The sequence below is a fragment of the Temnothorax longispinosus genome, chromosome 5, assembly GCF_030848805.1.
Source record: "Temnothorax longispinosus isolate EJ_2023e chromosome 5, Tlon_JGU_v1, whole genome shotgun sequence".
Taxonomy (NCBI): domain Eukaryota; kingdom Metazoa; phylum Arthropoda; class Insecta; order Hymenoptera; family Formicidae; genus Temnothorax; species Temnothorax longispinosus.
The window spans coordinates 18,501,616-18,528,644 of record NC_092362.1 but is presented as its reverse complement, the minus strand read 5'-3'; the positions used below and the strand labels follow the sequence as shown (position 1 = coordinate 18,528,644).

The following is a 27,029-nucleotide window of genomic DNA, read 5'->3' as shown; positions in this document are numbered from 1 at the left end:
TTTTTTTTTGTGCACGAGCTTCAAGCTCGAAGAAGCGTTATCGAGTAAAAATGTAGAATTTATCGCCCTCGCTGCCGAAACGGCTCAAAGGGGTCGCGCTATATATAACTTCGTGATCGTCTCTTTCGTTACATTGGATTTACGGCACCGAGCCGCGGAATTGCGGTAAACTTTAGACTTCCTTTTACGTCCGACGCCGATGATATTCCTTTTGCAATCTGCTCACCGGAGAACCGCAAACGAAGTGTCGCTCTATTACTCGGCGGAACAACTTCATCATAATCCGTATCCTTTATCGTTTTCACAGTGCGGTGCCGGATCAACCACGATAATAAATTAATGCGTCGGTAGAGGTTTCCATTAAGTCCCGTTGGCTGGGTCTCCCATCTAGCGTACGAAGGCATGCTCTGCCGGGCTGATGCTTTCTAGAAATTGTCAGACTTGGATGGTTCATAATCGCGTTATGAAATGCTTTGCAAGATATTTCAGAACGCACCCGTTTCCTTCGCCGGCAGAAACGGCAGCACAATTGTCACGTACGCAGCAGTCATGAGACTACTGCGTAGTGCTTTGTGGCAGATAAAACTAATATACTATCCCTTAATGTGCGCAGTGGAAATTTCCGACGATGAAGATATTGTATTAGGAAGTTTTTCTTCTCCCGGCGGGAAAATTTATGATACAAGCTTTGCACAAAATTAGATATTGGGAAATCAGCATGAGTTTCGAATGACTGTAAATGTAATTGCATGTGGAATTATATAATTATACCATTATACGGAATTTTTAATTGTTATATTTTTATTAATAATATTTTTCAAAATCCAGCTTTATTATTATTCAAATTGTTGCTGTTGATTAATTTATTGGTTTATTGTAGTATCTTGTTCTGATAATAATTATACAAAATAAGTGTGACATAGAACGTTTCAGTTTTCTGCACATTCTCTTTTCTGCATACTTTTACTACCATCGTATCGTAACGTATCATTGAATATTCGTCGGAAATTTTTATTGTGTTTGCAAGTTTTAACAGTATCGAGTTTTGCAAGTTTGATGGGAATTTCGTCAGAAATGCCGGCGAAGTTTAACTCCACCTTTCGACATTCCTCTCGCGACACGAATCCATCTTTGTTCAGCGAACCGTTTCATCCAGGAAATTCTTTCGTCACCTCATTAAAGTTTGAAACGCTTGCGTTGTGAGAATCATGACGTCTCGACACAGGCAAGAATTTATCATCCATCCGCTTCAGTAAATTCGCCATTTGCGGAGGATGAGCCGTCAGCCGTCAGGATAGACTTTTTTGCTGAATGGCTGATAAAGCTTTTATACTTTGCGCAGGCTATTCATAATATATTATGATCCGTACCGGGACGGCACTTTACACCCTCCACTCTGATAAAATATTGTTCTAATATTCCCATGTCCGGTATTAGCTCTATATAGGAAGTCTCGAGTCTTTTTTCATATAATACTACTGTTACAGTCTAGAGGTCTGTAATAACACTGAGTTAATATCAGAAATATATTCATTATTCTTACATAAATATTATTTATTTCTAATATTTGTAAAACTAATTTGACCAGAGAGAAGAATGTCATTTACGGACTGTTTAATAATAATATTGTATGAATTTTATATATTTTTTCCAAGCTCAATAAATTGTGCGCCGATTTTTTGTCGGGCTTTAAAACATAGCTCTTTGTTGGAATAGTGAAACCAAATACGTAAATCGATAATCGATTTAAATTTTGATGGTAATAAACATTCTTATTAAATCACTGGAAAGAATTTATTGCAAAAAATATTGCCCCATCACATTCTGTCACGGAATTTAGGAAGATCCATGTTCGAACGCTGGCTGGGGGTGATATTTTTCGCAATAAATTCTTTCCAGCGATTTAATAAGGATGCTTATTAGCATCAAAATTTAAATCGATTATCGATGTTTCAACTAGGAGCTATGTTTTAAACAAAAAATTGGCGTACGTTTACTGAGTTTGGAAAAAGTATATAAAATTTACACAATATTATATATGCTATATAAATGGACATACATTTAAACACTTTTTGAGTAAAAATGACGCGATTACTATTTCTGTTCAAGTTCTGCATTTATTGTGACGCATTTATCTGCGCTTATCTTAGTGAAGCTATAATTGAAACGCTATTAATCCAGCACCTAGCTCGTCACGTAATGAAAGCTGCGCGAAAATTTCATTTGCCGTCCTGCAACCGGCGTGGCAGGACACGAAACTTTGTTACGCCAACACGCGCGACTGCTTTCGATTCTAACGATTCGCGTGCACTAGTCACGATTTTAATTATTTCTTTTAAAGAGAATCACCTCGACACTTTGCAACGCCGAAGACTTACAATCCATCGCGTGATATCACAATCCTCATCTCGTTTCCAATTATATCCTTCGTTTGTATCACGTCAGCGCGAATCACCCACCGGTGGATTTCGGAATAACAAGATTCCATGTTTCTGTTTAGGTATCTCATTTTTACGGTGACGGCCTTCCATTTTACTATGCTAGAACTAATTAATTGGAGATATCGACACTGGCGAACTTGATATTTCCTGCGCAAAATCGAGCTGACAAGTTGATAAGGGAGAACAGTATTATAACGTACAAATGTAGGAGAAAAAACACATTTTTAAATTAAAATGAAACATTCATATTTTTTCTATTTGTTTAATGAGAAACTGTTGTTAAAAGCAGGCAGATAATACATGTTTTTCACAGAAAATATTGAATCTGGGATGTTAATAATATTCTTATGTTACATAATGCACATTTTCTCTCCTCAGCATGGTGTGAATAATGCTATTGAATGCAAGCTGCTTCATATCATGAGTTTCATTAGAATTTCAAAGCCATTGAAATGTTTCGCACCTTTATAACGGCTGCATAATCAAGTTCACGATCATCTCAAAGAAATTAAAATATCCGAAGAAAATTACGCACTGCTAATATTTTAAAATGTATAATAATTTTTTTATGTAATTATAAATATAACAATACTCAATTTTTACACACACAATACACAAATTATTTCTTGAAATGCATTTTTAAATTTAAATTTTACAGTAGGATTGAAGAAACTATATCGAACTGGCCTGTATGTTACGTTTATAAAAAAAAAAAACAACTTTAGTTTGTGTAGTAATATATGAAAATATACGAATGTAATATCTTTTCTTTGTTCGTGATAGCGATTTAATTTTCTGTACAAAAGAATTGAATCTTAACTTAGTTTGCAGTGTTTTTTCATGGATTTGTTGTCATAATTTGTACAAGGAACGTTTCTCTTTTGGAGGGAATCAATAGATTTATAGATAGAGTTGCTCGTGTTGTAACTTGGAGGAAATCCTTTTTCTGATTTCAATTTTCACATATTAAAGGACACCGGGTGTTCATGACAAATTTTAGCGGCCCGGGTGATGCATCATTTTCCGGCGTGCACATGTTTCCCCGCACATTTCGCTACTAAATTGCCGGCCTTTTGCAAAATAAGCGGATTATCGGATCAAAGTCTGTCCGATGCGAGCGTGAAACGCGTCGATCGGCTAATCACGTTAGATACATCCGCTAAATCCCAATTCCCGGCGCAAGAATCGCACCAAACTCTCCGGAACGCAGTTTACTCCAGACTCTCCTGCATTCGCGCAATTGTGCGAAATTAGGTCGTCACTTAGGTAGCTGGAACTAGAATTAATTAGTATGCATGCATCGGCGGGATAACGTGTGAGGCGACTCCGACAATTAACTGTACATGCATAAACGTACATGCAACGAGCACTCGCCATTTAGTCGATATTTCAAACTGCTATCGCTTTATGTGTGTATGCTTGTGTGTTATTCTCTCTTTTCCCCCTCTTTCCCCTATTCATGCAAAATGAAGTAAATCGTACTAAATAATATGCTTGAAAAAATAATTGCTCCAAACAATCACTTTTTACTATTTTGTCTAATTTGTTGATTATTTCTCGTTATTTTATTAGTTTTACATTTTTATTTTATTTAAGTTATAATTATTGTAATAATTGCTTTGTGGTATATTTGCTTAAAACACATTTTGAAATAGAAATATCGCCAATATTAGTTGTAATCTATCTCATTAATTATTCTTGTATTTTATTCGTGTTTTATTATAAATTATAAAATAGTTTATTTATATTGTCCCGTTTAACTTTATTTCTTATGAAAATTGTTTTGTGATATTTAAACAATTTATTTGAAAATTAATATTGAAACGTAACCAAAATACATAAGGAAAAAAATTATATATTAAAAATAATTATTAAAATAAATTAGAAAGTATTTTAAAATTCAAATAAATGATAAAATTTATTACCATGCTTTTGGTGGCATAAGTGATAGCTCGCGGTAAATTGAAGATAAAATGATATTGATTGTTGGTTAAAGGCGCGAGTAATAAGTAATAATGCCTGATGGCAACTCCCTAAGGATACAGAATTCAAGGCAAATATGAACAACATTTACCTTGAATTCTATGTTTGATTAAACGATTACTGATTGTTATGATTTCTCGCTCTCTTAAATAGCGTATGTTATTTTTGGATATTGACAAAGAATATGAAAGAAAAGTATATGTTCTCGTAATCAAAATATTTTTCTTCATGCACTATTTTTCTTCATGTTTCTATTTTAAAATATCTTTAGATACAAGCAAAATATTTTAGAATACAACTACTATAACTTAAGAATTCACAAATTTACAAATTTTATATTTGTTCTAAAAATGAATAATATATCTGAAATATTTTTATTTCGCATTATTAAAACAAAATTATAATAAAACATAAATATGTTTGTTGAATCATTTACTTGGCAATAAATTATTTAACGTGTATTTTAATTGATAAAATCATTGTCATTACGACGCATGTACATTTTGAGAAACAAATGCAATTCATTAATGTAGACAAATGCAATTAATGTCAGATTATATAAATAAATAGAATATTGTATAACAATATAACTTATTCAACAATTACATATGACGTTAATTGATTAATTTATATATTAAAATCACAAAATATATTGTGTACAGTTAATTAGGATGTGTAATAACCAACAGGGTGAGCGTGTTCAAAGTCGAATAGGTATTAATGACCTCTTAAATGGCTCGCCAAAATCAATAGCAAAATGTTGACGATCAATTCTCGCCATTCACGATGACCATTTGCGACCTTCCGTGATACCATTCGCGACACAGTTACTCCCAAAACATTTTGATTTTTTACAGCATGAAAGCTATTGCGGAGAATTCTGCGATATAACCCATCGATTTTGCGCCAAAGTGGTCTTTTATTTTTGCACTGCAGTTATATCGATTTTTTCCGCTACGCCCTATATTCTTCCAAACAAAAACGAATTCCGGGGATTCTCGGCAATCCGGAGGATTACGTTGCGAAATCCTTAGTGCGAAATCGCCCAAGATAACAAAAGATGGCCAAGAAAGAAAAATCAATTTAAGCGTTAGGGCGGCGTGTCTGAACGGCAATTTACTGAATGCCTTACTAGAGCGCCTGAAATAATTGGATTTTCGGTATATTATCCAAAACATAAAACAATAAAAAAAAATAAAAATAAATGTCGATAGAGATGATAAATTATCGAATATAACAGATGATAATGTGATGGAAATGGAATAACTAATATCTACAAAGTTACAGAGATTTTGATGCATAACAGAAATGATCGTTGTAAATAATATATGTTCTTTATTTATAAAGGTTCTTTATTTATTTCCAGAGTGTAATATGTTTATAAGAATAGCAAAAATCACAGGATTACGCAATATGCAATTATGCAAAAAGCATGAACGTGATGTCAAATGCATCTGTACTTTCCAATAAACTTTTGTAATAACTCTCTTGTCATTAGCACTTTAATGAGAATATTCCATGCAACTTCTGTCTGTAGCCCTTCTTGTCACGATCCTGTTGTGCTGAGAATGAAGGACTCGATGAGCTTGCCTTCTGCAAACAGCATGCACAAAGGGTGGTAATCGGCGCACGTCGTGTCTATGTAAATTGTTAGCTGTAAGCGCGGGACGAGTAATTAGTCAATTATCGGAAACGGCGAAACTGTACGAGCCTGCCTCCGGAATTAACCATCGACGATACGTCGCGGTCACTTGAAGCTTTTCGATACCGGGTATCCCATGTATGATGTACAACGCGTGATGACGCACGCATGCGAGCACGCATGTATCCTAAGACACACGTGCAGCGCGTACATCGAACTAATTAGCGAAATTGTTCGAATAGCGCTATCCGATGCTCCTATTTACTCGTCAGCGGTGTTAATTGCCAATGGAACAGAGAATCGGAAAGCTAGGGAAATTGATAGAATACATCTATGTGTAGGATCATTTTGTGCGACATTCGACGTTGCAGATTTTGAGCGCGTTACTTCGCGCATTGCTGGTATGTCTATAATGGTTTAATAATTTGTAAATAATTGTAAATCTTAATAAATTATTATAATTATACCAGCTTTTGCATAAACGCAAATATGTTTCTAAATAATTCATGTTTTATTAAATTCATATTTTTCTCAAATCCAACAGATATATTGAACTTGCATATTTATTGCACAATTATTTGTTCTTAGCAAAGTATTTTAAATCATTCTTATGTATTAAATATCATTAAAGTGGATTTTAAATGCATTTCTGTTAATAAACACTACAGCAATTTATAAATTTTAGAATTATTTATTTTATTTTGCAATACAATTACCATAATCTCTTCTCTACAATATAGTGGTTACATTGTGACATTTCTAAGTTAATCGATCAGAACAATTGTTATCCGATTTTTTATATATAATAATTTTAATTATAAACAATGTGATTCAATACAGCACTGACTTATACTCGTAAGAAAGAGGACGGAAAACTATAACAAATATATTAGAGTGCTTTATCATTTTATTTGATCAAAAATCCAGACTCGGCAGCAATTTAGAGTGCGATAACTCGTCGATTTTTCGGAAGAAACAGCACTGCGAGCATGCACGTGCCGCATATGCGTTTTCTCCTGTCACATATCTTGAGTTACATTCTGCCCCATTCGCATTCTCGATTGCGGTAGCCCCGAAGGCACCACGACCCCCGAACGAGCTTAAAAATCGTCCGTCCCTCCGAGGAAGACGTTTCCAGGGAGAAATTTAAGCCGGAAGTTTTACAGATTATAGGGAACCGTGGCGGACTTAACAGGAATGGCTGGAATCATGCCAAATACTGCGGGATGTATCGTCGCAAACGATTCCAGTAAAACGCGGACAATGTATAGCCGTAATCCCCGTTTCCCCCTGACCTGACCGAGCTTATCGAAGGGACAGCTATTGTGGGAACTTTATGTCGCGGTCGAAATCCTGACGGGACAATTAACCTTTTCCAAGACCGCCAGTATTCTTAGCGCAACGAATTCTCCGTGAATTTTTTTCGTCACGTACAATTAAATTTTTAAACGTATTCCGGGATATCGTAAAGAAAGGAAGAAAGAATGGTGAAAGTCACTTTGGAAACACGTTCTCCGATAATAGATTGAAAGGCTGACGACAATTGCGTTAAATACAAATTGATGTTTCTTTGGATAACTCAATTCCTGTTTCTTTCATAGAAAAGAATTGCTTTCATAAATTTTTTATGTGTATAAACAGAACTTTTTATTTAATACATTTTTAATTTTAATTTGATAATTATTTAGGTATATTGTAGTTTCTTTGTTTATTTGGCTAAATTGATTAAAATTGTACATGATATTTACCTATATACTATTCGATATACCTATTTTATGTAAGCTACTTCATAATCAAATCAATAAAGAAAATATAAGTACAGAGTTAACATTAAATGACACTTTAAATGACGTTAATATACGAAGAACAATATTTAAGATGTCTGGATGATTGTCACGTACATTCAATACGTCAATCTCTAATTGTCGTTAAAATACGTCTCACAACTGTAATCGCTGTGATTATTGTGGAAAGTTTAGGTTTCGCCGCAGCGCAATAAACTGGTTAACAGAATGTAGGTAACTACTAACGTGTCCTGAACTAAACAGGCGGCGGAACTTATAATTAGGGAATGACGCGTATACAAATTGATACGAGTATACGATAATTAGGAGATGCCGTAAGATTTTACGGTGCATCGCGTTGTTTCCACGTCGAGAAAGCATTTACAATTGCCTTGATGAGAGAAACATCAACGACAGAGAATATCAGCGTCAAAGAACTCGTTACGGCGTATCACGTGGTATAACAGTTAACTCGATATAATCTCGACTCGTGTAATGAACTTATAATCTGTTCATTAATTCACGGCATGTTAATGTAGTCATTAATTCATCAGCCGGCGCTTTGTAGCCGGCGCCATTGCACGTGACGTTTTGCGAGATATTTCTCGGCGAAAGTTTAATTTCCGAGTCTTCCCTGCGGTTTACTGACCCGCGCGTTACATCGCGCGATTTAAATTAAGTAACGAGTAACGAGCAAAAGCACAAGGAAACACGTATTATTTATTCCGTTGTTAATTGTTACCGCGCGCGTTAAAATGAAAATACAATTTCGGTGATTGCAGACTTGGATGTATGAAAAAGAAATGAAGACAGTCTGTGGAAGATCTTGATTTAGATTTGTAATTCATTTATATTTGCAACTCAGAAATAAATTTGACCTATTAAAATCAGCTTTAAAATTATTATCTTAATTATTAATTATTATGTTTATATATTAAATAAAAAAAACAGTCAAAAAATGATACGTAGTACATATATAATTTTCTTTATCAGATTACATATTTCTATTACACGGTTTACGACATCGTATTCCGAAATTTATGATTATCCTTCGTATCCCTTCAAAACGCGATCTTGTTTGTCGAATATCCCGTATGACGTTGCTTTCGTTAATCTCTCTCCCGATCCCCCGTAACCACGTTAACATATAAATACGTACGCGCTTGTCATAATTCCTTCATAAACGAAGGATTTTCCGTAACGGGCAGGCTACGGCAAGCTACGGTCGATGGGTATGCAGGCGAAAAGCTCCGAATTCATGTAACGCTGGATCCCCGAGCTTTTAATTACGAATGCATAAATCTCCTGGAGAATTTTCAGCTTCTCTAGAAAGAACGGATTTTGATTGAAAGTTCGCGCGTTTTGATTTTTTTTCGTTTCTTCGCACGGGAGACGATAAAAAGTGTACGATCACACGGCTGTACGGTCATGTATATGAATTTTCATGGCAACATGTTCGTTGTAACTTACTCCCCCGTGCAGTATCGGTTTCTAATATGTAGATGTCTCGCGCGCATCGCCAGTGAGAGCTTTACATATTCAGAAGTTGAGCAACACTCACACCGGAGCGATCCAATTTCGTTTTATTGGCCCCCTCGCACCTGGAAAGTTGCTATGTATTCTACAAGAAGTCATTTACTTTCTTCACCATGGTGCACGACTGCCAAATAAATTTTGGCGAGCTGACAGAGACAATAGCCGTTGCCAACAACGCGCGCAATGCACGGGGACGAAATGACGGAAATGCACAGAGCCCGGCGTACGTAATGTTGACGATGTAAATAAACTGCTCTAGTTTGGCTCCTTGTTCACATCGCCGTAAAATTACCTCTTTGAATGGAACGTTTTGGAATGTGTGGAATAAATCAATTCGCGTTCGAATGCACTCGATTAAACGCATCGCACGGGAGTCGATGAATAGTCGATGAAGTGTGATATAGAAATAGATACAGCCTGTTTGAAGTTTCAAACTGGATATATGACTATTTTTAAAGAAAATGACGTTAAATTATTATAGATATCGTGGAGAGTTTATAAGAAAAAGAATGGATTTGCAGAATATTTCAGTGGGATCTTTTCGTTTTAATTGAAGAGATTGTGGAGCGTTGTGCGATTTTTTTTGGCCGAGTTATCGAGATTTGAATAAAAAGTGGTCACTTTGACTTTGATCACTTCAGCGATATCCCGCAAGATACAAATAATAGAAAATCTCCACGATTTTTTGCACGCCAGATGTAGCGCAGCAAATTTGCATTAAAACTGTTTATTTTGACGGATCACGCTTTATCATAGTGCCGTTTTTTTTTTTAAAAAAAAAGGTAATTAAAATTGGCAAAAAGCATTTAAAAAAAGTTTCAAGCTTTAAAATGCTTTTTTAATGTTGTGTCTACGATGATTTTTCGCCGAGTTTCAGTGATTTAAAAATAGCCCAAATTTTTAGCATATCAAAAGAGTTCCCTATTTTTTGTTGAGTAATTTAAAATTGTAATTTAAATTTTTAAAGAAATAATATTTTAAAAACTACATGATATTTCACAAAAATTCATATTTTAAAAATTGCTTGTGCGTATTAAAAGAAAACAAAATATCAAAAATTTCTTACTTTTTTAATAACAAAATCGAGAAAATTCAGAATTTCATGTTAATAAAATAGATTATCAAAATTTTCTATGTGTATTTTGTTTCTTTCTATTCGTATTGCAACAGTACAGCGAGAATCTATCAGCAAGATTATCAAAAATTTATAGATTTTACTTTTTGATAAAGCTTTTACGAATGCAATGCGAGAAATGCAGAAAAGCGGGCGTGAGTGCACTTTTCAATGCCGCCCACGTGTCTTTTTGACACGACGGTCACGTATTTTCACATAACCTGTGTCGACCAAGTTTTCAACATACGGAAACGTCTGGCATCTATACAAATGATTTTAATAACCAACGTAAATTACATCCGCGTTAATTTTACATTTTGGTAGTTCATCTATTACCGAATTTTGTAGGGCAAAGCTACAACGTTCTTTATATCACAGAAAAGAATATAGGATTGATAGAATTGATAAATTATGTAAATTATGTGGAATCGGTTTTTGTATTTTTTAAAAAAGATTGTTATTTTTAATAGCTATATATATAATATCTGTAGTAGCTACGTAATATTCGTTGTTTAAGCTTAGTAGCATCTAATACTAATTATATTTCTGCTTTATGTTATCAAAAAAATCTTTTTCATAAAGAACGTAATTAGGTTTCTATTTTTTTTTACCTTGCCCTAGTTCTTCTTTCACAGTAGCAAACAAAGTGGCTAAAGTTCCAATCGGACCAATCATTAACAATGTTAAAATTTCTAAAGCGCGATAATGCCAGCAATGATGGATGTATTATAAAATTTTCGTCGACATTGACTAATGGGGCTCCATTACCGAATACAGTTTCGTCTGAATAGGAAGTAAATTGCGCGCCCGATAGTGAGAAACGATACGCGTCGAAAGGAAGCAAGTTGAAGTACGGGACCAGTTTATATCGTGTACAACTAAACCTTTTCGTATACTAGATTCGTCACGACGCGATTCAGAGAAGTGTAGGAAGAACTTTGTAATTTCACTTCCGTTTCACGTTATACTTTCGTCGCCGACACTTTCTGTTGAAAACAATTTTGCACGCAATCAAGTATAGAACGCCAACGATACGAAATTTAAAACAATAAAGCTGAAGTTTTATCGTAATACGCTTTATACACGTTAAATAAAAGTTTTGTAGGACCTATATTAAAGAACTAAAAAGCTGATTACGAATTACGATTCAGAGAAGATACCTTTAAAATTATTTAAATGGGGGTCAAGTAGCATTAAAGAATGTTGATAATATTTTTAAAAGGAAGCCAAAAAATATTCTCATCAAAAGTTAAATCATGAAGAAGAGAAAGATGACACGAAATAACGAAGGACAAAAGAGCTATGGTAGAATTTTTTTAAAAATTTTAAATTCAGCACACTGGTAGTATGCTACTTTGGCCATTTATTTTTATTTATATTATTTGCTAAAATTAAAAGAAACACTTTAATTTTTGAAAGTAAAATCACGCTAATAAAATATGACATTTATGAATAATTTATTAAAACTGCTATTGTATTTGATCACATTTGCTTTCGTTTGCTTGTCCGTAGATCGGTGTCTGGAAATCCTGGGAAAAAGAGGGTCTAGACATTAAGGACATCGTCTGGCCGGGCAATACCCACACTCCTCCACAAGGCGTGCCGGAGAAGTTTTACCTTAAAATAACCTTTCTGGAGGAACCGCCTTACATCAATCTTGCCCCGCCGGATCCTGTGACCGGAAAATGCTTGGTGGACCGCGGTGTTCATTGTCGAGTGGCCAAGGACTCCGATATGGTTGGGTAAGTATGAAAAATTGGATTCTTTTGTTGGAGAGACATATCCGCCAATACCTTATATCGATATCTAAATGTTTAAGCATTTACAAACCTGCGATTCTGAATGGATAATTACTAATATACTCACATATCAACTTTTAATTTATAGTCTCGGACTACTTATATTATTTGTATATTGTTTTCTTTTTATTTGAATGTAATTGAATTTTTAAAATGTTGTTAATAATACTATTCAAAGGATACTTACAACTATTAAAAGTGTTTTTAGTATTGTAGAAATTTTTTTATGTATTAGCTATTATATCATATATTATTTTGTTAAGCTATTTTATATGTTAAAGTGTATTTTATATTATTCAGATTATTTGAATAAGTAAAAAGGTGTTTAAACGTTGCAATGACCAACGTGTCTGATTAGAAAGAAATTGACTTTTAAGAAAGTCAGACTATTAACGTCTGACTAGAAATTGATTATTACTACTTCAGTAGTAATAGTCAGCTTCGTGTAGTATTCGTGAAATTGAGAAGACTGTATTTTAACTTATTATTTTTGATGAAATAATAACGTAGCAATAAAATATACAAGAATAGTATTACGTAAATTTCAACATATTATTTATATGACTAATTTACTTTATCTCTAGACTTCCTATCAGAACTTTACTAAACGGCAAGTGAACCAATATTAATTAACATTAACAGACAACATATACTAATTTAAATGAACAAATTAGGTGTGTAATTTATTATACTACTGCGATATATACTGACGTGCGCGAATGCTCCAGTTTGTGATATTTCGGAGAAATTAACTCATTACGACGGACTCAGCGCTGCTTTTAAGTGAAGACCGAATATTAAACCCGAACATCATGGTATGCGGCACACTTATTTCATTTAGAAGGGAGTCCTAGTAAAGTAAACGTGTCGCTTCTACACCAAGTCGGAAGAAGCCTTGCACATTCAATCCAAAATTAAAGGGCCTGCCTTTGAAAGCATTGGACAGGCGAGACTAGACTAATACCTACGCGCGCTTCATCAGGACGGAGGAGTTGACACTTTACAGTGGCACGTAATGACATTTATCATGATAAATGAATTCATTGAAAAGCACTTTACTATGTGCCTTTGGTAAATCTCTTTCGAGTTCGCATTTAGCCTCTCGGAGAATGTTACGAGTGTGATAAAGGATAAAGCGTTTACACGACGGGGGTAAATATGAAAAAGAAGCGTAATCGCGATCATTCTGACTTTGTTTGATAGTCGTACGCAAGTGCTATTTTTATCGGGCCGTTTATGTCGACCTTCGCGTTAAACGCAAGCTGCATTGTTAAAATTTATCGAGCGTGTTCTCGAATGTCGTTATCCAATTTAGAGTATCATCGATATCGTTTGGGGTTACAGCCTCTAGCAGACGTTCTCTGCATATAACAGTATTTATTTGCGCGAAACCGGGTCACGTAATATACGTTAAAAACTTTTTCCCGCCTGCATTCTCTATATAGTACAGTGCATGCGACAGCTGTTGCTACGCTCGTTTTCAGTGTAAACTCGAGAGTTCTGCGAAAAAAATCTATTTCTGTTAAAAAACAATACCAGCACTTCGTTGAAAATAGTGCGAGGCAAAGTGGCTCTTTACATCTCGCTATATTTTTTCTTTTTTTTTTAAGCAAGAAATTGTTGAACTAACAATTTGTCATATTTATGCGCTATTAACTTATGAATAGAACTGGGGTAAAAATTAAGCTGAAAGTCTGTAGACTACAAATGATTCCTTTAGTTCTAAACGCAACATGAAATTTTTAAAAAATATTTACCTTAAATGTTTTGCAATAATTTAATCGAAAATTTACTGTTTATATTTTTTAAACATTCGCATCTATTTTTTTTTGTTTTATAGAATTGAATTCCGGAATATTTAGTTTGCATCACTAAATTGTAATATTCTCTTTGTTATTTAACCGTTATACCAGTGCAGCTCCAGATATACAAAATTAAATTACGAGTTATTGTGACGCACGAGAAGGGAAAAAGGAAGACAGCGATTTAACGTGTATTTGTACACGTCAGATCCAAGAGTCCGATTCGAATCGCACTTCGAAAATAATCCGCCGACAAGTTTCCTAAAGGCATTTGTGCAGAGAATAACAGCGTGGAAGTAATTGAAACTCTTCTCCTTCTCTCTCGAGAGAGAAACGCAACTCGTGCGAAGAAACGTTAGGAAATTACGATGGCAGAGGAACGAAGTAGATACAAGTCGATTTTCTGCTTCAATTGTCGATGTCACAGCAGTCACTCTGTCGGAAAAATTTGGAAAGAACGGACATTTACAAATTGAAAATTATGTACAGTGCAGAACTGTAACGATTTGTCACATTTAAAGTAATATTTATGTTTTACTTTAATTTAATGACTATCTTTAATATATCTTTATATTGATTTCAAAAATTTTCTCATGAGTTTGCTCATAATATTTGTAGCTTTTATTGTTTTAATATATTTTTTCAACCAAATTTTATTAATAACCAATAATTCAATATCAAGTAAAGCTCTTTTCTAAAATAAAATTAAGTCCACTTTTTTCGAGACTTAAATATGTTACAAGAATATTTTAAATAAAATAACTAATTAATCTTAAAATAATTAGATAAACAATTATTATATCGACACACAACTAATATTATGTTACGCTATCACTTCGACAAACAGCGAAGGAGAATTAGCGCTTAGTATAGTTCCTCTCAGCAAGAGAATTTCGGGAAAGGTATAATTGAAAATTCCGCAACAAATTCTCATACAATTGCTTAGAAAATGTCGATGTGAAAATGTTATCTTCCGTTTTTGAGGTAAATGTTGAAACTATGAACAAAAATATGATTATGTTTGCGAAGATGAAGATTATGATAACAGTGAGGAATAAAACAATATAATAATTGAAAAATAGCGAATTTGTTACATAATAGGAGATTTTAACAAATATTTGTTGGTGTAATTTTTTGCAACAAGTGACTAAGATTTCAACTAGATTATGTATTAAAATTATTGCTTTCAATATGTTTACTTTATTATAATAATTTGTATATAGATTTTATTCATGATTCGAAAAGTGTAACAAGATGCTGAACGCGAAGCATGTCTGTTTTGTAAAATAATGTTTTTTATTTTAATAAATTAAGTTAATAAATTCTGTGTAGCGAAACATATTCGCTACACAGATGCACGAGGAATGCGTACTTAAATAGAGAGAGAGAGAGAGAGAGAGAGAGAGAGAGAGAGAGAGAGAGAGAGAGAAAAGATTAAACCATTAGTAGGAACTTGCACGTTGTATTATCTTTTTTATGTAGAGTGCGCGGCAACTAACTGCTGCCAATAAAAAATAAAAATTACGTTCCATCAGTCGCTGGAGGGAACAGAGAGCGGATTACCTAATTGCTAATTGTGTGCTGCAGCCTGAGAGAACAGCGCGTTACTCCGGCTTAACGAATTGATATTAGCGCTGTAAGAAACTTACGGAGGTATTGCACGGTGCAGAATAATTGGCAATAAATTATACCAAACGTACCATTTCACCGATGATATACTGTCGGCACGAATACCAATTTGTCCGCGTTACATTTTTAACTTTTCTTCGGCTTGGAGATCACATTCTCATCCAATTAAACGAGTACTACGACAAGATAATGAATGTTATCTCGCCGCGATTATTTTTGACAGAGAAAAATGTGTCTGCCTGAAATTTCAATGAGTATTCATCGAAGTTTTATTATGATAAGATAAAATCTCTTTTATTCTTGTCTGTACGTGCACATCTACACGTTAAAAAAAAATTATTAACATTACTTATTTTTTTATTAGAATAAGTTATTATGAATATTGAAATGCAATGATAAATGATAAAAAATGTAATTAGCTTTTATCGCTGCCACAATTCTTCTCGTGCTCGTTTTAATCGTTATCGTCACTCTCTATCCTGGGTAGCTATCATAGCCACATAATGGATCTTACGCGGCTAAATACTCCACTACGCATTTATAATCTCCGGCAAGACCGCGAGCAGAGAACATATCTCTCTGTATTAATATGCAAATCACTTAGGTGTCCTTTATAAGGGAAGTGGCTGAGACACCTACGAATGGTAAAGGCCGCGAGTCCTTATCTTGAGTACGGGACGGAATATAAACGCGAACGAGTTCTTGCGGAACGCAGGCTCTTCTTGCGACTTGGAATGCAGCCGAGTCGGAAGCGGAAGAAATTTCATTAGCGTGTTTCCGTGCGCAACTAGATTAACCCCGAGATGTCCGATTTGACTTCAAATTGTTACACGAATCATAAATATATACAAATTGTTCTCATAAATGCAGGCATATTATTAATGTAGCGGAAATGATGAAAGATAGAATTGATAATGATGAAAAATAGAACTAAATCGTCTATATAAAAATCTTTTTTTATGTCTGCATGTTAAATCTCTATTTCTGTATTTATGCTCGCATATTGGTAATATTTTTTGTAATAATTTTTAATAGCATAGATTTCTATGAATAAAATTAGTGAGAAAGCTCATTTGAAACTTCAACGTAACAAAATAATTACCCAGGCTGAGCTCGAAAGCATTATAACTAATGACACTGAACTATGATGGACAACGTCCATTTTGCTTGAAGGACAATGTAACTAATGCAGCTTTATTGATAGACTGCACGTACGTATGAACTGTAGCGCGAGACAATAGATACTGTTTTTACGATGTAATATAATCCTATACTTGATATCACGAATATTAAAGGAATATTTTGGTACGTTTAAATATGGTAATTACAAATTTATTTGCGATCTATACATACGTGTATATATTATTCTATCGCATAATATCCACAAGTATTCGTATCCTTTGACGCATCGATATGCGCGGGATATCGAATATCTCGTTAGTCCACAACCGAAGCTTCCTTAATTCAGCCAATAACGTTTCCCGATAATTCAGGAATGCGAGTCGATAATGATAAACGCACATGTGGCGTAAGACGAAGGCATGAATTCGAGGCAGCTCAGATACCCTTGACAATTTCTATCTTACACGCTAATATCTGCGAAATGAGAATGCTACGCGTGAACGTGTTTCGAAAACGGATGCTCTTATGAAGACTCGGATGCCGTAAGAGCGTTGTGTCGATACAAAAAGCAGCCCCTCAACAGAACTCTCGTGTAACACTTATTGAAGGTGAAGACCCCTCTTTGTAGTTCAACCCCCTTTGTAGTTCGACCTTCTACTTTCGTGGACGAGGAAAGAATCTACTTTTCGTAAAGTAGTAACACGCTTGACAGACCGCCGAGTAATTCAATGAGATTTTTAACGCAAGGCTGCTGAGAAAATATGTTCGAAAGAGGACAAAGTTAATTATTCTTTTTACAGAAGAATTAAATTTTTATATAAAATAAGAAAGTATCTAATTTTTTAAATTTATATTAAATGTATAAGATTTATGTCATGAATCTTTACTGTTGCTATTAGGAAACATGTAGATACATACCTAAAAAATATACCTATTATTAATCTTTTATTAAATATATAGTATAAACATATTTTTTATTTTCAAAGTCAAAGAAACTAAACAGAATAAAATTAATTTATTTCTTTTAATTACTTTTATTAAATTAAACTATTAAATATTATTATCAACTCAAAAAATAATCTAAGTATTACAAGCAAACAAGAACAAGGATACGGAGAACGTTATGAAACATGATTCACGGAAGCAAAAATGGATTTTGATCAAAAAGTTAATAGCAGGAACGTACATATCACGGTAATACCGGCCACTTAATCTTCCAGAAACGATTTATTTGTCAAGCGTCAAGCAGTCATAATACATTGCGCAAAGAGCCGCCGTTCATTTTTCATGTTTCTGATATGCGGCGAAACGGGTCTGCGATAACCGACTGTCTGTTGTGACAAATCACTGTCGTTGGATCGATCCACGATACGGATTTAAAGTGCATTTTTGCGGCAATTGCGGTCGTGGCATTCAGTGCACCGAATATATGGGTATATCCAAGGCAATATAAAATCGTTTCCGCGCTATATGAGGAACGGAAGAGAATTTACATGAATTAGCTGATGGCACATTCCCACATGTTCCATGCCTCTGGGAATATCAACCTCAGGATCGCCCGCCTGCTGACTAAAATTACGCAAATGAAGTTCGCGATTAATGTCGTTTTATATAATGCACACGTACCAGTTTTACTCTACATTACCCGCTCGCAGTGGTATAGACGTGCGTTACTGTCAGATAAACGTGTCTGTGACTTTGAGTGCACTCCATTATTGCCGAGTGGCGGAAAGAGTCTTATTGTGCGTCACTCGTCGTGTAAATCGATGGTATGCATTTATTTTTGCAGATAGACAATTCAGTTTTTTTGTTAAATTGACTTGTAGAGTCGACTGTTTCATTGTTGACGATGATAATAATATATAGAAGAAATATTATGAACACGATGTAAAAAGTATAGTATACGCAGATTAAACGACGATATGAAGAACAGATTACAAAATTTGTTGATAATTAATTTCAGAAGCACATACAGACTCGGAGAAAATATTTTTTCTTCACGCGATCTTTATTCGATACAAGTAAATGAATTTTATCGTGAAATACGATAGATTGTTTCCTATAAAATTAATATTTTTTGAGAGATAAGAAAAGGTTTTAAGAAAAATATGAGTTTTTGCTTATAATGTTTATATAATAAAATTCCGAGATACATCAGAAAATTTCTTCTGCATATTATATTTTTAATTTTGATAAAATTGCATATAAGATGCAATTTAAGTATGCAATATAAGCTGCATGTAAGTAGTAGACATTATTCTTATACATTAATTTAAAAATAAATCTCCAATCCAATTTGAAGCAATTGAGGTATATTTGACATAAGAGAGAATCAATGAAGAAGTAAAAATAAAAATATTATACCAAATTTAACATATCTTAATTTTCTAGCTAACTTTCTTAGCTTTTACATAATAATAATAAATTAAATTATTATTAAAAATTTTATGTAAACTTACATTAATTCGTCAAGAATTTTGAGCGTCGCAATGCGCAAATTTACTTGTTGCACCATGTTAAACGCAGAGATGTCCGAGTGTTTAATCTCGGAGATGTTATCTAGGCTAGCAGCGACAGCTCGTATATGTGTATGAAATTTCAAAGTTACCATAATATTACAATTTCCAACAACCTTACTTCAGAGAAGGAAGCTCATTTCCGTTCCCTAGAGGCGTATAGCTTCATCGTTATCCTAATGAAGAGATACAAGCTACATCTATATTAAGTATGCAATAGTATGCGAATTATATAACGTCTTTATAAATTATTAGCCATACATGTCTTTTACAGCAGTTACGTTAACGTCATTGTTTAACATCAAAACAATAGGAAAGTTTGTTACGAACAGCTTTATCGATCCTGGTTTTAGGAACTCGGAAATAGTTCATGACAGCAGAACCGCCATAGTCTCGGCATGCATAATTTTGGATGTTTTTATATGAACAATCTATATATTCGCGTACTATATCTAATTTAAAGTTGTAAATGTAAAAGCAAATCAGCTAAGTGCCTCGTGGTAATTTATTGACAAGTGTAATTATTATTATCTATAAGTATGTATGATATGTTTCACATTAATCAAAGAATGTTAATTTTTGACAGCATTTTTTAATAGAGGAAATATAATATTTCATGGGAGGCAATATGATTTAAGCTTTAAGCTAATTATCTACTTAATAACATCATAAATATAAGAAAAGTAAATCTTCAATCTTCTCAGAGAGTAGCAAGAAGTAATATATTGCATAAAATTAATTTACCGAGGTCCGTTACGTATAATAAACTAGCGCAGAAGGTGTAACGTCCGTCACATCGCGGGCAATGTCGCAAAATCTCGTGAAAATGTCGGCTCCGAAGAGTAACATCAAAGTTCCCGCTTCTTATCCGATGCATTACACGACAGAAACTGAAAAGTTGCGGGCATTACGGGCTTGAACTTCTCACTTTTAATGCGAAACTACATTTTTCTCAGCGGCAACAGTAGTAGCCGGCTGCGCACTGCCTCGAAATTGTGAGCATCTTTTACGCCGCCGCGTGCCACTGCGAAGAGAGTGGCAATAAATGTCAGTGCGGGGCGTTTTATGGTGGTGGCCCTCCACTATGGTACTTTTCTAGGCATCGTCGCCAAGCTGGCCCACGAATACGTATTCGATTTTATCACCGCCAATTCCGGCATATGCTTCCATTGGGACTTCGCGTCCTGTCGCATCGCGAAACATATTTGCCCTCCCTCTATTTTACTGCCCGTGCGGCTTCGTCTTTATGCTCTCTTTCGCTTGACAAATATTTTCAATTGAAACAAAAGGGGTGCAAACTTTGGTAAGATTAATATATGTTTGTATAGTGGCTAAATATAATTGTAGATGTATTTTCAGATGTTATATGAAAATACATAGAGCTAATATGACATAGGTATCTTATTACGTTATATTATGAGAAGACAGAGTTTTGATTGACGTAGTGATTACCTTTTTTATCTAGATAATTTTTTTTTTTTTAGGAAAGTTTAATTACATAAAAATGTTATTAAAGCACACAAACATATAGTGTTGCACGCATTCCTGAAACTCGGGAACATGATACGAAAGAAAGGATGGGATAGCGTACAATACCGAATTTTATTCACGTGTGGGCATTGGAATTCGATATTTTCGTGCGTCACACACATGTCAACGCGTCGACGAAAATGCCGTAATCGACACCGTAAACAATGCAAAAAGTTCGCTGAATATACCGTTATAGAAACTTATATCTACATCCATATCATATTTTCAGATTTTACTCCTCTTTTCCATGTATTTTTTCCTGACAACGCCTTGTTTTTGAAAATACATTGTTATCGATCAATTATTGATCATTATTTTATGACGTATTGAATACGCCAAGAACGAAAATAAAATAATTGGAAAAGAAAAATAATTGCTAACATTTTAATTTATTTGCGAAAAATATTTGTGAGAATTTGTTACGAGCGTAATTTAAATATACGTGTATCCTTTTCTAAATTTTAATGAAATTTCTTAACATATTTGTATTATCTTCTAGTACCTTTATTGATAAATTTATACTGTTTAAATTAATATCTCATATTTTAAAATTTAATCTCCAATATTTCGCTACAACAATAAAAATGAAAAAAAGGAACATTTGTTCTGCACCGGCCGCCACGCTAAATGGAGCACGGCGTCTGTAAAGCGATGTCGGCAAACTTTTAATCGGCAATTTGAAGTAACGCTTCGATGGAATCGGCCACATTCATTCGGCCGCAAATAAACTGCATTGGAACAATTGTTTGAAACAATTATTACTCGCTACCGCCAATTTAAGTAATTTACTATCGGGGGATCGATACGCACGCATGGTTAATGTATACTTGTTTCAAAACGTGTTTAATTCATATTGCAATCAAACCTATATGAATTTTGCGTGTTAAACTAAAATTTATATATGTTTTTCAAACACTCAGAAAGAGAAACAATATCAATCGATGTTTAATATCCTGCAAACAGTGTGTAAAACTTCTACATCAGACAATTCAATTATAATTTGAGAAGGGTTACATACGCACGGCCTGTATAAATCTTTACGATCGATTTTTATAATAGAGAAAAATTTATTATGCAACCCTTTAAATTCTGTTCCGTTATATAGTTCAGTTTATATAATTTTAGTTTATATAATTGACATAGTTTGATACAATTCCGTTTTATCGTTGATATTGTCATATTAATAAATGCAATAAAACTGATATGAAAATTATATTATATTTTAAATTGTAAGGATAATTGATATATTTTATCAAACTGTTTCTTAATACAATAGAATTTTCGTGACTGTAATAATTTTATTTTAAATTCTTTTACTGCTAGTATTTTCTTAATCTATTATTATTATATTTTCTAATAATATATTATTTTCCTCTTCTTTTTTTTTTAATTTAAGAATTGCTAATATTTTTTAAGGAAAATGAACATGTTAAAGAATTATTAAACTAGACCTGCTTCAAATATTTAATCTTTTTTGGCTTAAGAAACCACCGAAATCCATTTACCTTTAATATGATTGTCTTCCGCTTTATATTTTTACACCCTTTATACTTTGTTTATCTCAATAATATTGCGCTCTTAGTGTATCAGCATTAATCACGACTTAGACTATTCTGCACAAAAGAATTTAATGTTACTCTCAGAGTAAATCTTGTTAGTTGTATATGTCAGATGCATGAAAAGGCTTCATTCTGAGAGGCGATTTTCTCAAAAGGCAGCTAACAATGGCTGTCAGTTCTTGCTTCAACGACATCTGACCCGAATGGCACAGCTGCGGTGAATTTAATTGCACCTTGCTTACACTGGGATAAAGAATGACTCAAGATCGTTTAAAGAACGATCCAAAATTCTTGAAGCGAAAAATCAGGACGCTTAAATGGAAAACTTTTCAAAGTGTCTCATTTCTTTAAGAAGGGGACTGAAGTTTTATTGAATACATTATATTCTATTTTTTATATAAAAGTTTACAACTTAAAATGAATTTTGTCTATTATGCGAATAATGTAATCGAAATTCTCTGATGAGCGAAATGTTGTTTTAAAACAGTTTAAAATATCAGACTTTGATGTATATATTCCTTCTAATTTATTTTCTTCTAATACTTATTGCTCGCAAAAATGATATAACTCGATTTATGCGGTTTCTTAATTTTCTCTTTAACTTTTACGTCTTTATTTTATTACAAGCATAGATTCTATGTTGTAAAAATTCTTATTTACAATATATATACAATTTTATAAATGAATATTTTAATTCTGTTTTGTTCAGACATTTTTCATGAATATCTTTTACGAACAAATTATATTTTCTTACTTATCTTTTGTAATTTTTAGAAGAAATTATATATTTTTTTAACGTGTTGCAATAAATTATATGCACTGAAGTTGTGTATGCGATAATGTAAAAAATCTCTCTTAAGACTTAAGGAATCCTTTACTATTTATTATATTCCCTTCCGAGAAGTTGTACGTGCGAATATAAAATACACACAATTTTCCATATCAGATACAGATATTGCCGTTCACGAGCTCTCGTTTTACGTTCCAGAATGGATTTTCAATCGGCGCAGAAGAATGAAAGCCTTTTTCAGTGTTGCAGCGGATTTTGCATCGATCTGCTGCAGAAATTTTCCGAGGAAATTGGTTTCACTTACGAGCTCGTAAGAGTGGAGGACGGCAAGTGGGGTACTTTGGAGGTAAGCTCGAGCAAAATTCATGAAAGGTGCTGCTTACTTACGTCGCAGACGGAAGATAAATGTGTCTTGTAATGCAACGAGAAAATTCCCGCGTAGCATTTACCGCATCCGCAAACGGTGCGCTCGTTTCTTCTTTTGGAACGGTTAAAATTTCTGTCCTTTCATGTCTACGGCAGGCGACTAACACCAAGCAAGAAAAACGTAATGCGGCTTGGGCATGACTGATTGCTTTGTATATCTCTATCTTTACATATCTGATAAATTTGTCGAATATAAAAAAAAATAGAGAAAGGAATTGCGCTTCACATTATTGGAACCCTATAGATTTAGTACTGTGTAATTTGAAAGCCCAATTATCTGACGATAATAATTCTCTGCAAGCACGTGTATTGACCCAGCCATTGATGACTATTATTACGAAATGTACGCATGAATGAGCTTCCGACGCGTTTAATTTCCGCTGCACAAAAGTTGCTTCCATCGATGCAACGATATTTACGCTTCAGCGACAGCTTGAATGGCCTAAAAACAAATAATTTTCCATTTATCGTGCGTCCTAATCAAGTTATCGCATTATCATCATTTCGTGTTTCTCTCTCGCGAGACTGTATTAAATTACGATCATTGGCACTGAAAATAATAAGAAAAAAAATACCCGTTTAAATCTTGCATAGCATGCAAAATTCTCAGTGTTTTATTCCGTTTTATAGAATAATATATTTTTACATTTAAATCTACAAATATTAAATAAAATTAACTTATGTTTATTTATTTATGTTCTGTTTCTTTTTCGATAAAAACAATTTCGGCAATCGACTTTCTCGCAAATTTAACAAACGTCACGATTTATCAACTATTATACGCAGAATGGGAAGTGGAACGGACTTATAGCCGATTTGGTCAACCGGAAGACTGACATGGTGATGACTTCGTTGATGATTAACTCGGAAAGAGAAGCGGTGGTCGATTTCACTGTACCTTATATGGAAACTGGTATCGCTATTATTGTAGCGAAAAGAACAGGCATAATATCGCCCACTGCATTTTTAGGTGAGAATTGTAGGTATAGAAACTGCTCCACAAACGATACTTATAATAACATGTTTGCAAATCGGCAATATATAAAAATACATGCTATTTTTATTATGAATAAACAATGTTACATAAATTGAGTAAAATATTTGCGGAGGCAAATAGTAATATTATTTCGAAACATTAATATTGCTATATAAATTAAGGGAATATTTATACAAAAGCAGTAATTTCGTACGAATCGTTACCGCGGACGAAAATACGCGGCGAATGTCGCGGTAATGCTGAAACTAAATTCAGTTTAGCATCTAACAATGCAATTTTCAGAACCATTCGACACGGCTTCGTGGATGCTAGTGGGCATTGTCGCCATACACGCTGCGACGGTAATGATACTACTCTTTGAATGGGCATCACCCTCTGGTTTCGACATGAAGGTAAACCCTTCAGGCGCTGCGCAAAAACTGGTATTTTTTATTTCGCTTTTTATTAACTATATGTATATATGTTTCTACCTCGTTCGCACTTTTACCTCTCAATGCACAAATGTCACAATTAGAATAGTAACTAATTAATTCCAATGCATCCTTCGGTGTTTGTCAGTAGAAAAATAGAAAGCATATGTTTCTAGAATAATGTTATACCGACTTCTAATTTGCAGTTGTTTCATACAATTTTATATAATTAACAAAAATTTTTTCCAGGAGTCTATTCATTTATGTGTATTTTTTATCATTACATAGACAGTGTGTGATATTTCCTATAGAATTATATAATACGTGATTTTTTTTCCAACGTGTTAATGTATGATTATTTGTTTTGCATGTATGTTGCACAATTTCATAAAAGTCACTATGTTCTTACATAAACTAATGACATTGTCTAAACATGTGTTCTAATATAAAAGATGTTCTAATAATCATAATCGTCAAATTAAATTTTTAATTGGAAAAAGCGAGATAACGATATGCTAATTTTCTTATAACGTGCATATGAACAGTTTGAAGTTTTGTTCGTGTTAATGTTATTATTACACGTTAAATTTTGTAAATGTTAATGCGTTATCGATTTTTCCCCTTCTGCAGAAGAATCCATCGACAAACCATCGATTTTCGTTCTGTCGCACGTACTGGCTGGTTTGGGCCGTATTATTTCAGGCTGCCGTCCATATCGACTCTCCCAGAGGATTTACAGCCAGGTCAGTGAAAAGGATCCCTTTCCCCAGGAACGTCGTTCTCCCGACGAATTTTAATTACCGACGCGAGATAGAACTCGAGCGACAAATTAGTCTTCCGCCTCTTCGCTTAACCATTCGAGATCGGTCGCTGCGCATAAATGTTCCCGGGCAAACATTTGCTTGCGACAACCGTTCTAAAATGTAAATTACTACGACTACTTATGAATCGTCAATCATATTGACTCGAATCCAAAATAATTCGATGTAAATTATGCAGTATGCTGATGCAGCATCGAATTTTGTGAGTCAAATTAATTTAATTAATTAAATTTGATTTGAGTAAAATAATATTTTGAGGCAAATATATCATAGTTATAAGGTTAAAAGGAGATTAAAGATAGAAGTTTGTTAAAATTAAATATATGCTTCGGAAACAAATTGCAAACATTAATTTTGAATATTTATTTCACTGTTGAAACTGATAACATGCATATAATGTAACTGGAGAATTCCTACATAAAGACGCTAATTAAATTAATATTAAAACATTAATTAACAAACAATTATCTTGTCGACTAAGCAATGCGTTTATTAATTCTCATAAACATTGCAAAATATCTAGATTTAAACATTTATAACATGCCTGACTTGAAGAACATAATTTGTAAAAATTTTTAATGCTAAATGTCAATATACTATCTACATAGATTTATGACAAACGTCTGGGCATTATTTGCCGTGGTCTTCCTCGCCATTTACACTGCCAATCTGGCTGCCTTCATGATCACGCGGGAAGAATTTCACGAGTTCAGTGGTGTGGACGATCATAGGCTCGCTAAGCCCTTTTCCCACAAACCCATGTTTAAATTCGGTACGGTACCGTGGAGTCACACAGACAGTACGCTGGCAAAGTACTTCAAGGAGATGCACTCTTACATGAGGGCTTTCAACAAAAGCAGTGTTGCAGATGGGGTCGAAGCTGTCATCAGTGGGTAAGCAATCTTGTGATATAACTTTATTTGTCAACATTTATGTTATACAATTAAAAATTGTATCTGAGAAACAGAAAGAAAAATCGAAGCAAGAAATGAAACAATTATTTAAAAATAACACAGTAGCATAGCAAATTTATATTTTGATAAAAAATGTCTCTTTTATGTAAACGATTCATGTGCAGATATTTATTTAAAAAATACATTATTGGGCTTGCATGTTTTTATTTAGCGC

General features: G+C 33.8%; 1 protein-coding gene across 6 annotated transcripts in view; it reads left to right on the top strand.

Annotated features, from left to right (window-relative positions):
• Window positions 1-27,029, top strand: part of Nmdar2 (NMDA receptor 2) — a 163,902-nt gene that overhangs the window by 123,517 nt on the left and 13,356 nt on the right. For 5 of the 6 annotated variants that reach the window (XR_011731916.1, XR_011731917.1, XM_071777746.1 and 2 more), the window contains 6 exons: window positions 12,013-12,242; window positions 23,446-23,593; window positions 24,460-24,643; window positions 24,953-25,092; window positions 25,711-25,823; window positions 26,510-26,794. Coding sequence is in view for 4 of the 6 variants with exons in the window: in XM_071777746.1 (XP_071633847.1) it covers window positions 12,013-12,242; window positions 23,446-23,593; window positions 24,460-24,643; window positions 24,953-25,092; window positions 25,711-25,823; window positions 26,510-26,794 (1,100 nt within the window). In the remaining 2 variants the exon portion in view is untranslated. The remainder of the gene's footprint in view (window positions 1-12,012; window positions 12,243-23,445; window positions 23,594-24,459; window positions 24,644-24,952; window positions 25,093-25,710; window positions 25,824-26,509; window positions 26,795-27,029) is intronic. The other variant, XM_071777745.1, reaches the window with a different exon arrangement.